The sequence below is a fragment of the Garra rufa genome, chromosome 25, assembly GCF_049309525.1.
Source record: "Garra rufa chromosome 25, GarRuf1.0, whole genome shotgun sequence".
In the NCBI taxonomy this organism is placed as follows: domain Eukaryota; kingdom Metazoa; phylum Chordata; class Actinopteri; order Cypriniformes; family Cyprinidae; genus Garra; species Garra rufa.
The window spans coordinates 18,168,596-18,192,024 of NC_133385.1; the positions used below are offsets into that span (position 1 = coordinate 18,168,596).

General features: G+C 35.1%; 1 protein-coding gene across 1 annotated transcript in view; it reads left to right on the forward strand.

Moving 5' to 3' along the window:
- Window positions 1-1,165: 1,165 nt before the first annotated feature.
- Window positions 1,166-23,429, forward strand: part of LOC141301376 (F-actin-monooxygenase mical2b-like) — a gene marked incomplete at its 5' end in the record, with an annotated part of 54,077 nt that continues 31,813 nt past the window's right edge. Inside the window, 17 exons of the mRNA XM_073831616.1 lie at window positions 1,166-1,388; window positions 2,942-3,058; window positions 3,952-4,053; window positions 7,249-7,404; window positions 7,725-7,825; window positions 10,312-10,569; window positions 11,763-11,878; window positions 11,977-12,103; window positions 13,018-13,108; window positions 15,632-15,779; window positions 16,390-16,589; window positions 18,845-18,951; window positions 19,026-19,091; window positions 19,190-19,306; window positions 21,464-21,580; window positions 22,091-22,429; window positions 22,582-22,686. Of these exons, the coding sequence (XP_073687717.1) occupies window positions 1,166-1,388; window positions 2,942-3,058; window positions 3,952-4,053; window positions 7,249-7,404; window positions 7,725-7,825; window positions 10,312-10,569; window positions 11,763-11,878; window positions 11,977-12,103; window positions 13,018-13,108; window positions 15,632-15,779; window positions 16,390-16,589; window positions 18,845-18,951; window positions 19,026-19,091; window positions 19,190-19,306; window positions 21,464-21,580; window positions 22,091-22,429; window positions 22,582-22,686 (2,490 nt within the window). The remainder of the gene's footprint in view (window positions 1,389-2,941; window positions 3,059-3,951; window positions 4,054-7,248; window positions 7,405-7,724; window positions 7,826-10,311; window positions 10,570-11,762; window positions 11,879-11,976; window positions 12,104-13,017; window positions 13,109-15,631; window positions 15,780-16,389; window positions 16,590-18,844; window positions 18,952-19,025; window positions 19,092-19,189; window positions 19,307-21,463; window positions 21,581-22,090; window positions 22,430-22,581; window positions 22,687-23,429) is intronic.

A 23,429-nucleotide genomic window follows, 5' to 3' on the forward strand; every position in this document is an offset into this window, starting at 1 on the left:
ATAATCACCCGTTTACTCGTTTACTATAACCTAAATAATCATTAGTGACAGTCCTATTTGGAATGACATGAGGGTAATTAAGGATAAAAGTTTAATTTCTGGGTGAACTATCACTTTAATTTAAAAATGTTACCTTACTCAAACACCTCTAATGTAAAAATGATTGCCATATTTGGGTATAAAAGCTCAAAATATTACATTTCCCCCAAGGCATAGACTTTGAAATGATCTTTTCATAAAAAAACCCTGAACAGGTTAGTGCAGCAATCCATTTTGTGTTTAGTATTGTCGTCTCTCTTTAGTGTTACACGCCCTTGGAGTCTAATGACAGGTAATAAAAATATGATTAAAGGGTTTTAGCCGTTTTATGACCACTTTTAAACCAGCCTTTTATAGATATATCAGTTTGTACACCATATTAGGTCAAGTAAACCATAACACTTGTCATATTTTCCTCACATCAAAGCAGGGATTACGACTGTAGTTTCTAAGAAGCGAGGAGAGACGTCACACATTAGCTAATAACCCTGGCTTGTGTTTGAACTTGTTTGGATTGGGTTTAAAGTAAGAAGTATGGAGGTAGAATCATAAGATTTGATTGTGCCAGAAAAGTGGGTATGCACAAATAGGTTTTGATCGGTCAGGAAGTTTTAATTTCTTTTTTTTTTTTTTTACATTTGTGGACCACAAAACCTTCAAGTAGCATGGGTATATTCGCAACAGTAGGCAAAAATACATTGTGTGGGTCAAAATAAATGATTTCCTTTATGGCAAAAATCATTAGGATATTAAGTAAAGATCATGTTCCATGAAGATATTTTGTGAATTTCCTTCCGTAAATATACCAAAACTGTATTTTTGATTAGTATTGCTCAGAACTTCATTTGAACAACTTTAAAGGTGATTCTCTCACTATAACAGATTTTCAAATACCTCAATCTTGGCCAAATATTGTCCTATCCTAACAATTTCACAAAATTGACCATTTTGTGGTCCAGGGTCACATTTGTGCAGTTGGCAGATGCTTTTATCCAAAGTGACTTTACATTCAAGATGCACATCGATCTATTCTTGCTGTCACTAGGAGTAAAAGCCATGGCTCTGGCATTGGTAGTAACATGCTTTGCTGTTTTAGCTACACGATAAATCCAAATAATCCCAAACTTGTTTGTTTCCACAGTGTCTCATCATTGGTGGTGGTCCCTGCGGCTTTCGGATCGCCATAGAGCTGGCTTTGCTTGGCGCCAAAGTGGTAGTGATTGAAAAGAGGGACTCGTTCTCCAGAAACAATGTCCTGCACCTTTGGCCTTACACCATCCAAGACCTCAGGAACCTTGGAGCCAAGAAGTTCTATGGAAAGTTCTGCGCTGGATCTATTGACCACATCAGTAGGTCAAATCTGTTTTCCTTCTAACCAGAAACCAAAATTTTGTTACAGATACTGATATCCCTTCTAGTCATAGAAAGATACGATAACAGGAAAACAAGATATGGTTTCATCATATAGGAACCTGTCAGATGTTGCAATCACATGCTGGGATTTGCATATGAGCTTGTTGGAAAACTTTTTTGATGTCTTTTTCTTTCAAGCTCTGCCAGCTGAATCTGTTGTAAGTCTGATGTGTTCATCTTTGTGGTCCTTCAGATAGGACTAGTCCAACCCAAACAAAAGAGATGTAAAACATTTAGAGTAGCCGGGATTATGCAAATGTTTCTTTCCATGCTTATCTCTTTGAAGATACTGGCTGCAGTCTGATAGTTTGAGGTCATGCCGCACAACGTGTTTAGGCGTACATGCCTAAATATTTGATTTGAACTGAGAACTTGTGACTTTGAGAGTCGTTTGTTTATGAATCAGACTGCATTGGTCACCTGTTTGTTTTTGCAAGCAGCCATTAGGACACAATAGAAACACATTAAAGATCTTTTTTAATAATTTGTTTTTGTTTGTTTTTGTGCTTTGTTTTTGTCTTGTGCTTCATTTTTATTTTGTTCTGTGCTTTTGTTTTCTTTTTTCCCTGTGCTTTGTTTTGTGCTTTATTTTTTGTTTTGTTCTGTGCTTTGTTTTATTTCATTTTTTTTTCCATGTGCTTTTTTTTTGGCTTCATTTGTTTTGTTCTGTGCATTTTCTTTTATTTTATTGTTTTCCCTGTGCTTTTTGTTTTGTGCTTTATTTTGTTCTGTGCATTTTCTTTTCTTTTCTTTTTATTTTTTATTTGTGTTTGTTTTTGTACTTACATTTTTTGTGCTTTTTCCCTTGTGCTTTTAGTTTTTTTGCTTCCTTTTTTTGTTGTGATTTTTTTTCACCCTGTGTTTTGTTTTGTGCTGTGATTTTCTTATTTTTTGTTTTTCCCTGTGCTTTTTGTTTTGTGCTTCTTTTTTTGTTCTGTGCAATTTTTTTTTTCCTTTCTTTCTGTGCCTTTGTGGTGTTTTCTTTTTTTCATTGTCTTTTTCTTGTGCTTTGTGCTTCCTTTTTAGTTCTGTGCATTTACAAAACACACACACACACATATATATTCTTCATTATTTTTTTGTGCTTTTGTTTTCTTTTTAATTTTTCCCGCCTGTGCTTTGTTTTTAACTTTTTAATTTTTTTTTTTTTTTTTTCCTTTGCTGTTTTGTGCTTCCTTTTTTCCCCTGTGCTATTTGTGCTTCATTTTTTCCCCTGTGCCTTTTTTGTGCTTTTTTGTTTTCTTTTTTTTCCCATTTTCCCCCTGTGCTTTGTTTTGTGCTTCCTCCTTTTTTGTTCTGTGCATACTTCCCCCTTTGCTTTGTTTTGTGCTTTTTTTTTTTTTTTTTTTTTTTTTTACTTTATTATATTTATAATTTTACAGAACTTTTTTTTTAATCACAAATATTAACAATATTTTAATGGCGTCCATGACAAAATCAATATGTTTCCTTCCTAGTAGAATTGATGGTGACTTCCTTGCATTTTCAGGTATTCGTCAGCTGCAACTCATGCTGTTAAAAATCGCTCTCATTGTTGGGGTTGAGGTGCACGTCAACGTGGAGTTTCTCAAGCTTCTTGAACCCCCTGAGGACCAAGGCACTGATGGTAATTGACCAATCATCAAGTCATCTAGCTTTAAAGACAACACTGAACACAGTGTCTCTCAGCTCACATTTACTCTCCACTATACACCCTGACAGACCTGAGACGCTTGGAACACCCAGGCATCATATAATCCCACACAGCCATAAAATAACTATAAATATGTCCAAGACAGCCTTGTCTGGAAAAGCTTGGGTAATCATTACCTTTCGTCTTATGTCATATATTGGCGGATTTACACACCCTTTTGCCAGCCGCCCTAAACACACATCCCCACGCACATCCAGGACAGTGTGTTTAGGAATGAGATCAGCTGTAAACCGGTTTTCAAATTTATCTACACTGTTTACGCTCTAGCCTATTTGAGTTCAGGAAAGCCACATGGCTTCTTTATTACCCACAATGGCCCTAAGACTGCTTGAATATCAAATAGGTTGTAACTTCCTACTTCAAGATCTTAATGGCTTTACGGAAGCGAAAGCAGGGCTAAACCAGATCACGAAAATCGACACCTTCCCACTATGTACCCTTGACGCACACACGCTGCTGATACCGAGAAGGTTTGTGTCGTTCCTCTGCGTCAGTGGCACTCACCAGTCTGCATTGTGCTAATGATAAACCCTCAGTTCTGTACTATATATAAAGTCAGGGGTCGTTAGGGTCTATAGCACCTCTCCTGCTATGCATTGCTGGTCAAAAAAGTATCATTGGCCTTATGGCAAATTACACTGGCGTCGCACATGGATGGAACACGAAGGTTGTGTTTCCTAATACGAGTAAGCTTTTTTCCCCCTGGTGGCTTCACACACTGTGCTGGCTGTACTGCGGTAAACAAAAGAAAGGCCAAGTTATTTTGTTTTCCCTTGAGCCTCTCTGACCAGGTGTCTGTGTTCCAGGGCCTGGATGGAGAACGGAGGTCCGGCCGGCCGATCACCTCGTCTCAGGCTATGACTTTGATGTGATAATTGGAGCAGATGGAAGGAGAAGCACTCTTGATGGTAAGCAAATATTTAATTTAAACTAATCAAATAAAATTTCCGTGAAATGGTTGCACTCTGTGAGCTACTGGTGCTACCTGTTGCTATTTTTTTTACCGCAACACAACTCAGAAAATAAAATACTGATATGATGACCACAGCTACTGAAAGAGCTTACAGGTGGCGATGGATGTAAGCATAGGCTTAACCAAATGCTGTACCATCGATTTCATTTATTTTTTCCCCACAAGGAGTCTAAACATCCTGGATATCGAGTGAAATCTGTGCTGAGAAACTCCTTTATTGACTGTGGCGTCATGACAAACATCGACATGTTTACATCCTGTCAGGATGGCATCTAGCATTTCTTGTGTCTGCCGTTTGTGAGCTCATTCAGTAGCTGTGGTCTACTAAAAGCCTCAAAGGCATAAGGGCTGAAGTGGAAAAAACAAAGATTTGGGTCTTTAGGAAGTTTTATTCGTCCTGCGGCATCTTCCTATTCTCTCCTCTTCTTATTGCAAAGAAAGCAGTAAAGACTTGCATTCTCTTGTTGCCGTTCAACCGACAATTACAACTAAACGGCGCACAATGTGCCATTTTATTATTATTTTCCGAGTTGTGTTGCGGTAAAAATAGCAACTGGTAGCACCAGTAGCTCACGGAGTGCAACCATTTGACGTAATTGAAATAATGACACTTCTTATAGTCTAAAATATATACAAGTGAGGTCAAAAGTGGTTTTAGCATTTTAGTTTATTTGAACCTATTTGAGCAATGACTGTATGATTTTGAGATCCATCTTTTCACACTAAGGACAGCTGAGGTAGTCATATGCAACTATTACTGAAGGTTTAAACACTGATGCTCCAGAAGGAAATATTAAGATGCATTAAGAGCCGGGGGTGAAAACTTTTGAACATGAAGATGTGTACAAATTCTGCAAGGTGTATGTAAACTTTTGACCTCAACTGTATTAAATAGTGTAAATGCGGTGGATGAATGCTTAAATGTAGATTTTCAAATGAGCAGCAGTAAGCCTACTTCCACATACACACTTTTCGTTGTCTCCTTTAAGCATGTTTTAGATTAATTTTGTGTTTTGTTCTCCACAATTCATATGGTGGACCAAACTAACATCTCAAAGCACTATACCGGAAAACTACACTGTGCAAATATCTTTGTTCTGCAAATGGCACATATTTAGCCCATTCAGACTGGAATCTTTTCATCTTATGAGATTTGGCTCGTTCAAGCATAATAAACCAGCTAAAAGGCTTTAACATGCTCACTCAGTCAAGAAAATTGCCCCAGTGACTCCAATTTCGAAACTGTCTGTCCTACATTCAGTCTCCTATTCCTTGAGAACACGGGTCAGCTCTTTGTGTTTGACAGGAAATTTGTTAACTCACTACAGCAGGGGTGGAACGGGACTCCTTTCATTGCTTCCTGCTGACAAAGTTAGACTATAGTGGAGTTCACAGACATCGAGCAGAAGAGCAGATCCTAGATCAGACTCAACAGGCTCTCTAAGATAGAACAAGAAACCTTTGAACCACGATGTGCTAAATTACACATGGTCTTGACACGTGAATTGTTTTTATTATCTTTTTTTTCCCTGTGGGATAGCAGTGGTAAACAAACACTTGGTGTATAAGTGCTAGCATAAAAAGGAAAGATATTATGTTGCTTTTATCACACAGAAAGGTGCAAAGACTTTATTGCGTAATTTGTTGTTGTGAAAACACTTTTGTTTTGCACAGGTTAACCTGACCTGAAAGGTCTTACACTTTTATTTTTGCAAATACAGTTGAGGTCAAAAGTTTACATACACCTTGCAGAATCTGCAAAATGTTAATTATTTTACCAAAATAAGAGCGATCATACAAACTGCATGCTATTTTTTTTTTTTTTTTTTTTTTTTTTTTTTAAATACTGACCTGAATAAGGTATTTCACATTAAAGATGTTTACACATAGTCCACGAGAGAAAATAATAGTTGAATTCACAAAAATGACTCTGTTCAAAAGTTTACATACACTTGATTCTTAATACTGTGTTGTTACCTGAATGATCCACAGCTGTTTTTTTGTTTTTTTTTGCTTGTTTTTTTTTTTTTTGGTTTAGTGATAGTTGTTCATGAGTCCTTTATTTGTCCTGAACAGTTAAACTGCCTGCTGTTCTTCAGAAAAATCCTTCAGGTCCCACAGATTCTTTGTTTTTGTTTTTTTGTTCAGCATTTTTGTGTCCTTTCCAACAATGACTGTTTATGATTTTGAGATCCATGTTTTCACACTGAAAATCTTTTTTTAGATTAGGGTAAACTTATTTTGTCTTCTGGGAAACATGTAAGTATCTTCTGTAGCTTCTGAAGGGCAGTACTAAATGAAAAAAATTGATATTTAATTGATATTTAGGCAAAATAAGAAAATTTACACTTTTATTCTGTTCAAAAGTTTTCACCCCCGGCTCTTAATGCATCATTTTTACTTCTGGAGCATCAGTGAGTGTTTGAACCTTCTGTAATAGTTGCATATGAGTCCCTCAGTTGTCCTCGGTGTGAAAAGATGGATCTCAAAATCATACAGTCATTATAGGAAAGGGTTCAAATTCACACAAATGCTGAAAAACCAAAGAATTTGTGGGACCTGAATGACTTTTCTGAAGAACAACTGTTCAAGACAAAAAAGGGACTCAAGAACAACTATCACCAAACAAACAAACAAAAAAACAGCTGTGGGATCATTCAGGTAACAACATCGTATTAAGAATCAAGTGTACGTAAACTTTATAACATGTTTATAAATTCAGCTATTATTTTCTCTTGTGAACTTTATGTAAACATCTTTTATGTGAAATATCTTATTCAGGTCAGTACTAAATAAAAAATAACATGCATTTTGTATGATCCCTCTTATTTTGGTTAAAAAAAAAAAAACATTTTGCAGATTCTGCAAGGTGTATGTAAACTTTTGACCTTAGTTGTATATGCTGCCTTAGCAATTACTTTATCTATTGATTTAAAAACAAAATGTTGACTGTTTTAGAGCACCTTGCATCTTATCTTATACTAAAACTTTTTGCTTTTTTGGATTCAAGGTTCAATATCAAAACAAACAAGCAACAAAGTGTGAGCATTAACAATGGCGATGCTTCTGTTACCAATCAACACTAAATGAAAACCATAAATGCAAAGCATTATATTGCTCTCTTCTTCAGGCTTCAGGAGAAAGGAGTTCAGAGGAAAATTAGCCATCGCCATCACTGCAAACTTCGTCAATCGCAACACGACGGCTGAGGCCAAAGTGGAGGAGATCAGCGGAGTGGCCTTCATCTTCAATCAGAAGTTCTTCTTGGAGCTCAAGGAAGAGACGGGTGTGGTGAAGCTCCTGCATGACAAAAAAACTAAATCTGGCTGCATTCTTTAAAAATGACGACACGTTCCTTAATGATCTTAAAATACAAATTGCATAATACAAATCTTGACACATTATTAGCATCAGTGTGTAATTGTTCCACTCCTTAAAGTGAGCAAAACCGGATTGTAATCTTCTTTTGAGATTAATGCATTTTGAATATGCCCTCATTAAGGATAAAAATAGAGCTTAATTCAGCATACACAGCGATTCATGAAAGACCAGCAACAAAAACAGTCACACAATCATGCTAATAGACCCCATTTATCTTTTGTACAGGCATCGATTTGGAAAACATTGTCTATTACAAGGACAACACGCACTACTTTGTCATGACTGCGAAGAAACAAAGCTTGCTGGACAAGGGTGTGATTATCAATGTGAGTAAATATGAGTCGTTTTATAGATTTGTATAGCATGTATACATCATGGTAGTATTTGTTGTAGTGCTGTTAAGTCATTATGTTTTGAAAATGTTTTCTTTTAGCAGTAAGGTTAGGATGAGAGTTAGCCTTTAATAATTATAATGAGCTTAATTTACAAACAATGGTCCTCACCATTATGTAAAAACAAACATTTGCATGACCTATGGCGAATGTTAGTCATCTTTTGATAGACATTATGAAGTATTTTGCTCTGAAAGCGTTTGAGAGAACTATTTCATGTTTATTGTGAAAAGAAACTCGATCAGGAAGCTTGTGTTGGCGTCTGTGTCAGACGTAGTTTCTCAGAGTATTATACAGGATATTACAGCACAGCAGCTGAGTGATTGAAGCTCTTTGAGTGTTTGGAGTTTGTCTGGAAACTCTCACGCCCTTGGACGGCTGCCCCGCTACTCTCAGTGGAGATTGTAAAAACCTGGCTCATCACTTCGACATACTAACTATGATGCTGCTGTGTAAGCTACTTAACTACAAGCTACTTGTTGCATTCAAATTTGCCCTGTTGTTTTGACATGCTATGATGGGATCGTGTGTGATTACTTAGCATCCTAGATGTACATTCTACACCTTGACTTATCTCAGATGTCCTAAAAGTAGTATTTAGATAATTAATTGTATTGCATTGCAATATTAAAATGCAATAAGGTAAAGTAGATGAATATAAATCATAAAATTAATATAAAATAAATTGGACATTGGATGCAAAATTTACTTATACATGATGTTTGCATATAAATGTGTCTTGGCAGTGTGTGAACACATCCGCCCAACAATGATAAAAATCCATTTACTACTACTTTTTTTTTTTTTTTTTTTTTTTGTTAATTTCTAAAAAACCTAAACGGTCCTAATTATCAAGCTGCTTTTTTTCTTTTTTTTTGAGCAGTATGATGTAATTTGATCAGGCCCGAGCAGCCCACTGACGCACTGCCCCGTATTAGCATATTTTTCCGCCCTCAGCCAGTTGTATGCTGTCTGCCATTTTCTCTGCGCTTAAGCAGCTGTAGCAACAACATCTCGTGAGCAATGTAGGTGTTTTGTATTTGAATGTAAAAGTGAACATGAGTCCTCGTTTTCTCCCGACATCAGAGCCACTGAGAACGCAGTGGATTAGTTTTGTTTTAGATGGTTACGCACCACTAAATACATAAAAAATGGAAGAGGGGTGGAGTCAGCAGTAGCTCATTATGAGTTAAAGAGATATGCGCTGAAACAGGTCACTGCGAACCAAGCTGTTTTTGACAAGGTAAAAAGGGTGTTTCACTCGACCACTGAGGAATTTTAACCAAAGTATTAGGTCTGTCCTCGACTAAAGATTTTTCTGGTCAACCAGTAGTCGTTCATTTTAAGCACTAGTTGACTATTAGTCACACGTTTAATAAACACATAATGAGCTTTTGATTGCCTACATAGCCTAATAGGCGCTCAAGCGCACAAAAAAAGCTTGCCACAGTGCACCAGCAAATATAATAATAATGAATGTATCAGGGAAAAACAGCAAGGAGACTGCATTAATGTTTTAATAATTTATTAATAAATCAGTGCTTTCTTTGTTTTGGGCTTAAGAGATAAAGTCACGACACTGACTTGTTATATTCGCAGTATTGATGCACCTATTTGCATGTTTTATACGGATTACATAATCTGAGAATTTTTTTTTTTTTTCATTTGAATTGGTTCATTTGAAAGTAGACATTTAGTTTTCTATAGGTATATTGTTCATGTCTGTATGGCAAGTATGCACAGAGTTTAGTTTTTTAGTTTTTTTTGGACACGCTCAAGTTCACAGAGACAGAGACAGCAGAAAGCGCATCCCGTTTGCTTTCATTATTTTACAAAAGTGCAACGTTTCGTTGTTATTCTAAGAAACACACAAATAAACATAGTCAATTTTGGTCCTACAGATAAGAGTAATACATCTTTTGAATGTGTAATGACTAAGTATTTTAAGAGCAAGCATGCAGTGAGCCCGCTACTATTCAGTTTACACACTCCGTTCTGACACTTAAATAGAACACATTTTTCTAGGTTAACATTAGATCGAGCAGCCATGTAAAGTTGCTGCTACATACATTTTTCAGATAAAAAGCCATATTTGAAGTTGATAAATGAGCATTTGGATATCCTGCCTGTTGTACTATATTACCTACTACTATCTGTCCCTCAAGAACTGTCTCTCTTCACCACTTCCTGTGGCTAAAATAACATTTTGGTCAACCAAGCCACTTCTCGTCGACTATTAGGGGGCAGCCCTACAAAGTATGTTGTATGCATTTCATGAAGAACCTAAAGAATCAACCAACTTGTGGGAATTGGCCATCCATTGTCCCTTTTAAAATATAAGATTATATATAAAAGTATCTAAGACAGACAAAAGTATGTTCTCCATTTAAAACTTTGTTGTTTTTTTTTCCCTTTCCTAGGACTATATTGAGACCGAAAGGCTGTTGGCGAGCGACAACGTAAACCAAGAAGCTTTGCTCTCATACGCCCGTGAGGCTGCAGATTTTGGCACAAACTACCAGCTTCCCTCTTTGGATTACGCCATCAACCACTACGGCCAGCCAGATGTAGCTATGTTTGACTTCACCTGCATGTACGCCTCAGAGAACGCCGCGCTGGTGAGGGAGAAGAACGGCCATCAGCTGCTGGTGGCGCTGGTTGGAGATAGTCTGCTGGAGGTAGGGGTCATCATATGCCATATATTTACATTTTTAATTTAACTCGTGCTGTCAAAATTAGCGTGTTAACGCAGGCGATGTATTTTTCCAGTTTTACACTGTTTCGGCTAGGGTTGGCCACCCCACTTTTTCTTGACAAGAAGTGTGTTTATTTAGTCGCAGAATGTCTTTACAAATTACATCAAATGGGACACTGTAGCCTGTATCATTTCATATTAAAGCGTGAATGAAATGAGTGTCAGGTTTGCATCACATTCAGCAGTGGTAGCTCTTAAAGTAATAGCAGCCAAATAAGCTAATTACCGAGCTGCTGTGATTTCCGTTAATCAAACAACAAAAGTAAGCAGAAGGAAATCAATTTTTTTTGTAGCTTTAATGATTTATGTATATTTAATTTAGTATTTAGTGTTTGATAACTTTATTCAATTTCTGTATATTTTCTACTTGCTGAAGGGCAAAGGTAAATAATGGGTTTATGCAAAGTTCACTTAAATTAGTTCTTTTTTGAAGTATAATAAATGCGAAAATTGATAGCTCTCAATTATACTGTAATGTTGAATGGCTATAGTCGATTAAATATTAGAGGGAAAAAAACTATTTCCTAGAGACATTAGTAATAGTGGTAACAGAGATACTCCCCTTCAGTCATACATTTTTAAAAAATAAAAATATACTGTCTTTAAAGTTTTTAAATATACTTTTATATTGCAATAATTTAATAATTTCACATTTAATCTTTAAATTAATGTATAAATAACAATATTAAATGGGATTAATTGTGATTAATCATGATTAATTTCATAAACAAATGTAAGAATAATTAATTAATTAATTTTTTAATCGATTAATGGCACTAATTTTACATTTTAGGATATATTTATCTTTGCTTTAAAACAGCAGCTCATAAGCTGCATAGAATTTTAATACGTATTCATGTTAAATGTTAACTTTTTGTCTGTTTTGTAAAGATTTAAACATTCCAAAATTTCAATTGATTTTGTAGTTAAAAAAATAAATCTTTGATCATCGTGGACACTTTGAACCCACAGTATGTCTGAAATTAAACTCAGGAAAGATAAAGTTTACTTTAGGTTTAAATATTCCTGATTATTTCAACATGCCACTTGACTGTACATCTTGTTTGGAGTAGCCTGTAAACATGCAGTGTTTTTCTCTGTCTCATTGGTCTCTAGCCTTTCTGGCCCATGGGGACAGGATGTGCTCGAGGGTTTCTGGCTGCCTTTGACACTGCATGGATGATAAAGGGTTGGGCTCAGGGCAAAGGGCCTCTTGATCTTCTATCAGAAAGGTGTGAACACACTCCATCAACGATTGAAACATATTTGATCAAGTATTTTAATAATTTGTTTGTCATGAACTAATGTCCTCTTTGTTTGTTTATCACAGGGAAAGCCTCTACAGGCTGCTGCCCCAGACGACTGCAGAAAACATCTCAAAAAACTTTGAGCAGTACACCATAGACCCAGCCACACGTTACCCCAACCTCAACTCCACCTGTGTACGACCACATCAGGTGAGACTTATACTCATTATCACCATATATACAGTTGAAGTCAAAAGTTTGCAGAATCTGCAAAATGTTAATTATTTTACCAAAATAAGCAGGATCATACAAAATGCATGTTATGCATCGTTTTTCCTTCTGGAGCACCAGTGTGCGTTTGAACCTTCTGTAATAGTTGCATATGAGTATGTGAAATATCCAAGGGGCAACCTTCCGGTCTCCCTCGTGAAACCAACACGGAAGTGACTGAAACTGCAATTCATCGACTGGCCGCTTGAGGCTGGCTGGAAAAGGGAGTCAATCCCATTGACACTCCATGTTAAAATGTCCAACTTTACAGCAGAAAAAAGTATGTTTACAGCCTGGTTCAAAAAATGGTTTTGGTCTATATAGCTAGTTTTGCCCTTCATGTCAACTGTGAGGGGGGTGAATTTTTTTTATATCTCATCGGTTTAAGTTATATTAAGCCTTAAAGTTCAGCATAATTAAGGGCGTGGCCACTTGAGTGATAGGGGGATTGCCGCTGCTGTCACCACTGTCGCTCTAGGCGGGCGTGGTTTCAGCAACCAGCTCCACCCACATCCCGCCTTTTTGCCCATTTTTGATTATCCGGGAGTGACGCGCGATGACGCGATTCCAAGATGGCGACGGCCGAATCCCGCCCACTATGAGCTTCAAATTAGCGCTTCAGAATCCTATGGGTGACGTCACGGATACTACGTCCATATTTTTTACAGTCTATGGAAATATCTTATTCAGGTCAGTACCAAATAAAAATAACATGCATTTTGTATGATCCCTCTTATTTTGGTAAAATAAGTAACATTTTGCAGATTCTGCAAGGTGTATGTAAACTTTTAACCTAAACTGTAGATCTATATGCATCTGTTTTCCTCCTGTAAATGCTAAACTACTTCTCTCAGGTGCGGCATCTGTACATTAATGGTGAGCAGGACTTGAGTTCTCTGGAGCGCGGTGGACCCACACGCAGATCTGTAAACATCTCCAGACAAGGTAGATTGAAAAATGTGTCTTATGAAGATGGCAGCAGTTTGACTGCCTGATTGTGTTTTCAAGGACTGCAATCACAAAAGTCAATGCAAATTGAAGTAATCCCTGCGTTTGCTTTGCAACAACTTGCAATTTTGTCTTATTTCTGCGTTTCCACTTAAAATTGATGGAAAAAGAAAGCAGGTAATGATTTCCCCTGACAAATTCCCCTTTGATCATGCTGCTGTTGACACAAAATCTTTTTATTAAACTCTGTATTAAAAAATTCAACTTGTTTCGTAAGCACAATATAGCTTTAGCATTATATTTCCACTCAACCCAACTCTCAAAATCTAATTTGTGATCCTGGACCACAAAACCAGTCATAGAGGTCAAGTTTTTGTCAATTTATACATCCTCTGAAAGCTGAAGAAATAAGCTTTCCATTATATTCCATTCCATTGTATGGTTTGTTAGGATAGGACAATATTGACAAAAATTTGCTGAGATACAACTATTTGAAAAGCTGAAATGCAAATCTAAATATTAAGAAAATCGCTTTTAAAGTTGTCCAAATGAAGTTCTTAGCAATGCATATTACTAATCAAAAATTAAGTTTTGATATATTTATGGTAGGTGATTTACAAAATATCTTTGGCATAAGAGAAAAATCGATAATTTTTACCCATACAATGTATTGTTGGCTGTTGCTACAAATATACCTATGCTATTTTGCTGGGGGCAGCCGTGGCCTAATGGTTAGAGAGTCGGACTTGTAACCCAAAGGTTGCGGGTTCGAGTCTCAGGTCCGGCAGGGATTGTAGGTGGGGGGAGTGAATGTACAGCACTCTCTCCACCCTCAATACCACGACTGAGGTGAGTCCCTTGAGCAAGGCACCGTACCCCCAACTGCTCCCCGCCGCAGCAATGGCTGCCCACTGCTCCGGGTGTGTGTTTTTGTTTTTGCTGGTTTTGTGGTCCAGGGTCAAATTTGGTTTTGTTATACTATAAATAGAAAATATGATGTAATAATGCCACAAGATCCATATTTGTTTTATACTGGCTCACCTGGATGTGGCCTCACTTGAACAATGATTTCCACACCCTCTACTCAATCAAAAGGGTCATGTTACATGACAAAAGAGTCAACAAAAGCGTGTGTAGACTTTTAGTGAATCTCATCACTAACACTGTAATGAGATGTGCATGCATATATATATAATCTGCAAAATGTTAATTCTTTTACCAAAATAATGCATAATGCTTTTTTTCCCCTGAACTGGCCTGAATAAGATATTTCACATTTACATATAGTCCACAAGAGAAAGTAATAGTTGAATGTATAAAAATGACCCAGATTTTTGTTTAGTGATAGATGTTCATGGGTCCCTTGTTTTTTTTCTAATAAGTTAAACTGCCCACTGTTAAAATCCTGCAGGTCCCACAAATGCATCGGTTTTTCAGCATTTTTGTGTATTTGAACCCTTGCCAACAATGACTGTATGATTTTAAGATCCATCTTTTTACACTGAGGACAACTGAGGGACTCATATGCAACTATTACAGAAGGTTTAAATGCTTACTGATACTTCAGAAGGAAACACGATGCATTAAGAGCATTAGACTTTTTGAATTTGCAGATCAGGGTAAATTTAACTTGTCCTCTGGGAAACATGTAAGTATCTTCTGTAGCTTCTGAAGGGCAGTACTAAATAAAAAAAATATATATAAATTTAGGCTAAATAAGAAAAATGTACACATCTTCATTCTGTTCAAAAGTTTTCACCCCCCACTCTTAATGCATATTTTTTCCTTCTGGAGCATCAGTGAGTGTTTGAAATTCTGTAATAGTTGCATATGAGTTGTGCTCAGTGTGAAAAGATGGATCTCAAAATCATACAGTCATTGTTGGAAAGGGTTCAAAGACACAAAATGCTAAAAAAACAAAGAATTTGTGGGACCTGAAGGATTTTTCTGAAGAACAGCAGGCAGTTTAACTGTTCAGGACAAACAAGGGACTTATGAACAACTATCGCTAAAAAAAAAACACAGCTGTGGATCATTCAGGTAACAACAAAGTATTAAGAATCAAGTGTATGTAAACTTTTGAAAGGGGTCATTTTTATAAATTCAACTATTATTCTCCCGTGGACTATATGTAAACGTCTTTTATGTGAAATGTAGGTGTCTTATTCAGGTCATTGGCATGTATTTTGTATGAAGCCTCTTATTTTGGTAAATAATTAAAATTTTGCAGATTCTGCAAGGTGTATGTAAACTTTTGACTTCAACTGTATGCACTGTATAAATGTTAATATGTCTTTGCTGAATAAAAGTATTAATTTCTTACTAAATAAATCTTACTGACCCCAATACTTTGAACAGTAGTGCATATCACTGTCAAGTATTATAAAGATCCGTGTCTTATTTGTCAGCATTTAAAATTGTGTCTGTCTCTGAATACATGTATATTAGTTTACAAGTTTCATAATTAAAAAACGATTCACTGCCAAGCTCCTAATGATAATATGTAATGATTGATTTCAGAGTCAGAGGTGCGTCCCAGCCGGCTACTGCTGTGGTGTCAGAAGCAGACCCAGGGCTACCGGGGAGTGGATGTGACTGACCTTACGACCTCCTGGAGGAGCGGCCTGGCTCTGTGCGCCCTCATTCACCGTCAGCGGCCGGACCTCATGTGAGCGAGACATGACACAAAAACTGGCTAGTGTTTTCATTCAGTCCCATGATTACACCCTCATACGGTTTGACAAATGCGCCATTATTTGGTGGCTCTTTGATCTTACACACGTGGCCGTACCTCCTTCCCTAAGCCATCAAAACAAGTTGTTTGCGTGTAATAAAGAACAATAGCTTTGCTATTTCAACTTCGCTTCCTCGCAGCTTAGTGAAAGTAGTTCAATTCACTTCAATAGGATTGATGTATTAAAATAGGGAAGTCAAATGTTTAATTGACCGTAAGAAAGAGGAAGGAAAAACATGCTCATGTTCTGCTCTGAGTCTGTAGAAATTGCATTATGATTTACATCAACAATTACATCATAATTTTCACACTTTCTGTCATAAATCTTGCTCTGGATGTGAAAGAAAATGTGTCAGTGAGATGTGACTCATTATAAATCAGCTCATCCAATCATCACACCCTTCTTCAACAAATATTATGCATCACCAAGGATACAGATTTCTGAGTGCAATGGAATGGCATCCAGACCTGATAAGGTTTTTTTAATTGATCTATTTATCTTACATCTGTGGTCTCTTCTTCTTCTCTTAATCTTTTCCTCCAGTGATTTTGACTCCCTGAACGAGGCAGACTGCGCTAAAAACAACCAGTTGGCTTTTGACGTGGCAGAGCGCGAGTTTGGCATCCAGCCGGTCACCACAGGAAAGGAAATGAATGCCGAACGGGGGCCAGACAAGCTCATTATGGTGCTCTACCTCTCCAAATTTTACGAGATGTTCCGCAACTCGCCTCAGTCCATCACAGGTAGAGCTTTCCTTACTGTAGCACCTTCATAAAAAACCTGAGTGAAGTTTGAAAGTCTTCATTTAGGGTATATCAGTCATATAATATAATATAATATAATTTAATTTAAAAAAAATGCCCTTAAAACTCTTTTTAAAGATAGAGTCCACCCAAAAATGAAAATTCTGTCATTAATTACTCACCCTAATGTCATTCTAAACCTGTAAGACCTTCATTCATCTTAGGAAGACAATTTAAGGTATTTTTGATCAAATCCGAGAGCTTTCTGACCCTGCATAAACTGTTTCGAAGATGAACGATTGAGTTGTCATTTTTGGGTGAACTATCCCTTTAAATATACATTATGCCAAATAAAGTGTATATGAAGATCACCAGAACCATCAGTTAAAGATGTTTTTTAACATTTAAGCAGCTTTTTCATCCACGGACCACCAAAAATTCAACTTTTGTCATAAAACTGTGTTTTCAGATATAGATTACATGTTGCATTGGGCAACTATCATGTTCAGGAAGAGTTTTTCATATATAGCACTGCATGCAAAAAAAGCTGCATGACTTAAAGTAAGGCAGAGATCTCAAACTCAATTCCTTGAGGGCCGCAGCTCTGCAGAGTTTAGCTCCAACCAACTCCAACTCACACCTGCTTGGAAGTTTCTAGTAATCCTGAAGACCTTGATTAGCTGGATCAGGTGTGTTTGATTAGAGTTGGAGCTAAACTGTGCAGAGCTGTGGCCCTCCAGGAATTGAGTTTGAGACCAGTGAAGTAAGGCATTTTAAAAATGTTGGCATGCCCATGTAACTTACAGATTGTCAGGAAGCGTGTCATTCCTGATGGTGTGCGTCTGATTTGTGCATCTGCTGTGCATGCGTTTTAACGTTTGGAGCTTCTCCAACTTACAAGAAATTAAAAAAAAATACAATTGTTATACATTACCTTTAATAAGCATGTAAGCTGCAGCATCATTTTGTAATGATTCCAGGTGTTTAATATTAGAATTTAATGTGTACAATTTAATATTTTTCTGTTGACAGTGTTTTTTCTGAAAAAGTTCTTTTTTTTTCTTAAAGTTAGTTATGAATATTATTTTAATTTATGAATTTTATAATCTCTTTTTATATTTTACATATTATATATTTTATATTATTACAATTATTTCTACTACTGTTTTGCATTTTGTATATATTTATTAATGTTTAATTAACTTATAAGGAATTTTTGTGTGTATGTACATTGCTGTTCAAACGTTTGGGATCAGTAAGATTTTTATTAATGTTGTTTTGTTTTTTTTGCTCATCAAGGCTGCATTTATTTGTTCAAAAATACAGAAAAACTAATATTGTGAAATATTATTTCAACTTCTAATATTTGTTTATTTTAATATACTTTAAAATTTATTTCTGTGATGCAGAGCTGAATTTTCATCAGCCATTACTCCAGTCTTCAGTGTCACATGATCCTTCAGAAATCATTTGAGTATGCTGATTTATTATCAGTGTTGGAAAAAAGGTGTGCTACCTATTTATTTATTTTTTTTTAAATCTGATTCTTTTTTTCAGGATTCTTTGATGAATAAAACATTCAAAAGAAATATATTTTTTGAAAAGATTAATATTTATTATATAAGTCTTTATCACTTTTTACACGCATCCTTAATAAATAAAAGTAATTTTTTTTTCTAAAAAAGAATGAATAAAAATGTACTCTCCCCAAACTTTTGAACTAGTGTATATTGCTACAAAAGATTTGTATTTTAAATAAATGCTGTTCTTCTCAACTTTTTATTCATCAAAGAATCCTGAAAAAAATGATCACAGGTTCCAAAAAATATTAAGCAGCACAACTGTCTCCAACATTCCCACAATAATTCAGAATATTAGAATGATTTCTGAAGGATCATGTAACGCTGAAAACTGGAGTAATGATGCTAAAAATACAGCTGTGATCACAGGAATAAATTGCATTTGAATGTATATTAATAGAAAAACTAAAAATATTTCACAATATTACCTTTTTTCAGTATTTCTGATCAAATAAACAGCCTTGTTGAGCGTAAAAACTTCTTAAAAAAACAAATCTTACTGAATCTAAATGTTTGAAACGCAGTGTTTATGTATTTCATTATTTTAACAGTTAATATTAGTTACATGTTAGTATCCTGTTGATTAAACAGGTGTAGCATTTCCTGTTCATTTGCATGAACACACACACACACCAGAGTATGATACTAAACAAGAGTTTTGCGTTGTGTTTGCAGGTGTACCCAAAGAGCCTGATGCAAATAATGAAGACTATTCATCCAAGCCCACAAACTCTCTTTACAACTCCATAAATCATGCACTCCCTCGGAAGAGAATCCCAAAGGTAGCATTTTTGTCCTGTTCGCTTATCTAATATAAACCTAATGATGTAAAACACTACCACTTTTGTATCCCAAGGTTGATAAAAAGTTAGAAGACAATGACAACAAAAAGAGAAAGAAGGCTGGCAGTCATCTGGAGGAGGTGTGTGACATTTCTCTGTCTTCTTTCTAAACATCCACAGTTTGTTGCTTTGCTTTCTCTAACTGGTTTGCTTCTTCCTCGGGCTCATGTCCAATCAGAGTGCGCCCCCTGTAGGCGAGAGAGAGGAACAGAAGGAAAATAAAGTGCGCTCCATGGCAACTCAACTGCTGGCCAGGTTTGAGGAGAATGCGCCAACCTATGGTGTGCGCAGACAGGTATGGCTCCACTTCCATTTTCCTCTAATTTGCTTTTTTTTTTTTTTTTTTTTTTTTTTTTATAAAGCAGCCAGTGTCTTAAGATCTCCAAAGCCTTAGCTGCTGAAATTATAACAGGATGTATACAGAGTCTCTTTGTGGACTTTTTTTTTTTTGTCTTGTAGTCTGTCGTTTTACTATTTAAGAAACGTAGACTGTAAACTCCTCATGTGGTACTGATACTCTGGAGTCAGTGGTATAAGCAGCAGGGATCGCTGATCTAATCCAGCTTCTTAACCGTGCCTGTAATCCCATATGAATACCTGTCTTTGTGTAGTGAAAGTAAATCCTCTGCTTCATCAGATGCAGAATATTTCGATTTTAATGCATGACGGTGCATTTCAAAACATGACTTGTTTTTGTCTCAGAAGAAAGTGTAAGATTAATGCTGAATTTATTTAATTTAATACTATTTTATTTTTTAATTTAATTAAATTTATTTTATTGTATAATTAAGTACAACTTTTTTTTACTTTTACAGAATTTAATGTATAAATTACCATATATTAATTTATTTTGAGCTTACATGAATAACAATTGTATATTTATAATTAAATTGTCATTATAATAATAAAATAATAAATTAAACGAACAATATTATATTTATAAAGTATATTATTTTATTATTTTATATATTATATTTATTTATTTTTCTTTTATTTTAAGATTTATTTTATTTTTAGTTATTTTATAAAAAGATTTTTTTATTTAATGAAATTTGATTATTTAATTTTGTTTTTATTTTATTGTGTAATACATTAAGTACAATTTGTTTTTACAGCATTATAATTCAGGTATAAATTACAATATATTGATTTATTTTGTGAACAATGAAACGAACAATGAACAATATTCATATTTATAACATATAATTTATTTTATTTAATTACATTTTGTTTTTTAATTAATTAATTTTATTTGTATTTAATTTCATGTATTTAATTAAATTTATTTTTATTTTCATTTAATTTCATTTTTATTTTATTGTATAATACATTAAATACAATTTTCTTTTACATTATATAATTCAGGTATAAATGACCATATATTAATTTATTTTGAGCTTACATGAATAACAATATATATTGTATATTTATAGATTTAAAAAAAAATCATCATTATAATAATAAAATAAATTAAACAAATGAACAATATTATATTTGTAAAGTATATTTATTTATTTTTATTTTCATTTTATTGTTATTTAATTGATTTAATATTAATTTATTTTAATTTTAATTTATTTAAAAAAAAATTATTGTAAAATACATTAAGTACAATTTTCTTTTACTTTTACAGCGTTATATAATATATAGTGGTATAAATGACCATATATTAATTTATTTTTATCTTACATGAATAACAATTGTATATATTCATAGATGAAATAAATCATAATTATAATAATAAAATATACACAATATTATATTTAGAAAATATATTAAAATGGAGTGTATTAAACAATTTTAATTAGTTAAAATTTATTGTAAAGTGTTACCAGCGACTAATTGGTAACACTTAAAATTATTAATCAATTTTAATTTTGCTAGTCAGTTTTAGAAAACTAAGATTAGCCTCAAACTAGCCACAAAAAAACATTCAACAAAAAGAATACTGTTACATTAATTTATGTAGATTTGATACAGATTTTCAAAAAAATATATAGTATTAATTATAAAAAAAGTTGATGAAAGAATGATTATTTTGTCTCTGGTTGTAATCTCCTAATGCACTGTAATTGTGATTTTTACAGTCATTCTGCCTTTTTTATAATTTTCTCCCATCTTTTTTGAGATTAGCAGCAGTCATTAAGCCCATAATTGAACAGCCAGACCATTTAAAGGATGTACAGTAGGTCACTCATAGTGTGTTAACAATCCATAACTGAATATGAACAGCTAATAAACTTGATTTACAGCACAGTTAGGTTATTAATCATATAAGCCAATCTGTGGTTTTAAGCATTTAATGCTGTTTCATTCAGTTGCTCTACTCTTACATTTACTTTACTTTTTCTTTGGCTTTTTTTTAGCTTTCTTCTGATTTTCTCTTCCTTTCCGTCCTGTTTCTTTCTGCATCTCTTTCTGTCTCCCCCGGGTGCAATGTTACCAAAACTAGTCTGAATCTGAGACTGACAAACCCGTATCTCTGGATATGACTGAAAACCCACGCTTTGCCAAACCTAAGAGCCAGCCCGCACCTCCTCCACCCCCTCAACCCAAACCAAAATGGCAGGTATGCTCGTCTATCGTGTGAAAGAGCCGTCATTCCACATCACCCACAGTCTTATGCAGCAGTGTATTGATTGCATTAGGTGTGTCCACTGCTAACGTGACGCACACGAGTAGACCATGGCGCTAGATCGATGTTTCCTGATTGAATATTAATTTTGCAACTTGCTTAAGATCATATTTAACAGTTCTTGACTTTTTGACTATGCACCTCTGCCAATAATTATTTTCTTCTTTTGGCTGTTATTTATAATTTCATAATATTTAGTTTATATTTTTTTAACAGATTCACTGTAGGTTAAGTTAGCATTATATGGTCTAAATGTAAAAATAGAGAAAATTAGCAAAAATTAGCATGATCAATTAAAATATCCAGTATGTACCAATATGCTATATTTAACAAAAATCTGTAATAGCTGCTAACTGATATGGCACCAATATATCATGCATCCCTAATAATTTTTAAGTTAATCTGGCTTCATCTTTGCCCAAATTCTCGCCTGTGTCCTTTCAGCCTTCTCCTTATCTAAGACTGCTGGAATCTCACACGCAGAATGAGACCCATCATTCTGACTACAGTTTACAAATCCAGTCCAGTTACGGTCACACAGAAACCCAGTCCAACCACAAAAACACTGGCGTTCACTCCAGTCTCCAGCTCTCTGAAATTCCCTCAAGTTATCAAAGCAGTGAATCTCGTCCCAGATCTCCTCACATTCCCTTCAAAGTGCTCCAATCGGGTTCCCATCTGCCCTCATCGACGCCAGACCCCTCAGATTCACTCCCGTCATTCACACCAGCCCTGGGCGCCATGTTACAATGCCTACAGAAGCTGGAAGAGGAAGTCAGTCAGGTGAATGGTGTGATGCATCAATCCAAACCTATTACATTTCTGAAACAGTGGCCTGAATATAAAAAAATCGTATTGCTATAGACAGTCATGGTTTTATCTCTTTTCCTCTCTTGTGATGCTTTCTGTCTCTTTTGCCTTTGAATACTTTGCAGAGAAAAGTGCAGGCTGAAATTACTAGACAGTTCAACAAAAAGAGCATTAAAGAGCGAGCTCAGCAGCTGAGCTGCCTGTTTACTGGCAAACCACCTCAACCTCAGGTGAAAAGCAGAGACTTGTTGGATTGTGTCTGTTATACTAAAGCATGATGGTCCAGCCCTGCTTCCTGTGTACTCGCAAAACTTTAGTGGACGATTTAGTGTTTTAATAAGTTTTGGTTTCTGGTCTGACTGAAAATGGCCTCAATAACTTTGACATTTTATCTTGGACTCTTTCTGCTCAGTTTGTTTGTCCTTACTTGACCTTCCCTTAAAGGATTTCAGAGGAGCAAAGGATTTTCTCCATGCTTTATTTACAGTGAACTTTTCTTTTTTTCATCCTGACTTACATAATTATTGAACTCAACAACTAAGGCAGAAATGCAGAACGGTGTGTTTGGTCAGCACGCTTTCATTTCAGCAGAACTAATCAGGAATGCATAAAATGGCCACTTTGATGAATGCAGTCCCCTGTTCTCTCTTTCTCTCGTTTTCCCTTTTCATTCTCTACTTCTATAGAGAGATTGAGATCCTTATGGTTTTTGACCACTATGGTTGTTGTAAGATATTCAGAACTGATTCTGTTATAACGTTAATAAAAATTATTAAAACACTAATATTATAACTGAATTATAATGAATTATATGTATGTGTTTAGCAGTAGCACCAATTTAATTTTGTGTATAACAATATTTAATATAAAACTCTATTAATATTTAATTGGCTATACTCACAATAATAACAACTGATTAATTTTTTTGTATTATATTTGAATTAGTAGTAGTATTATTTTGTATTAATTGTAG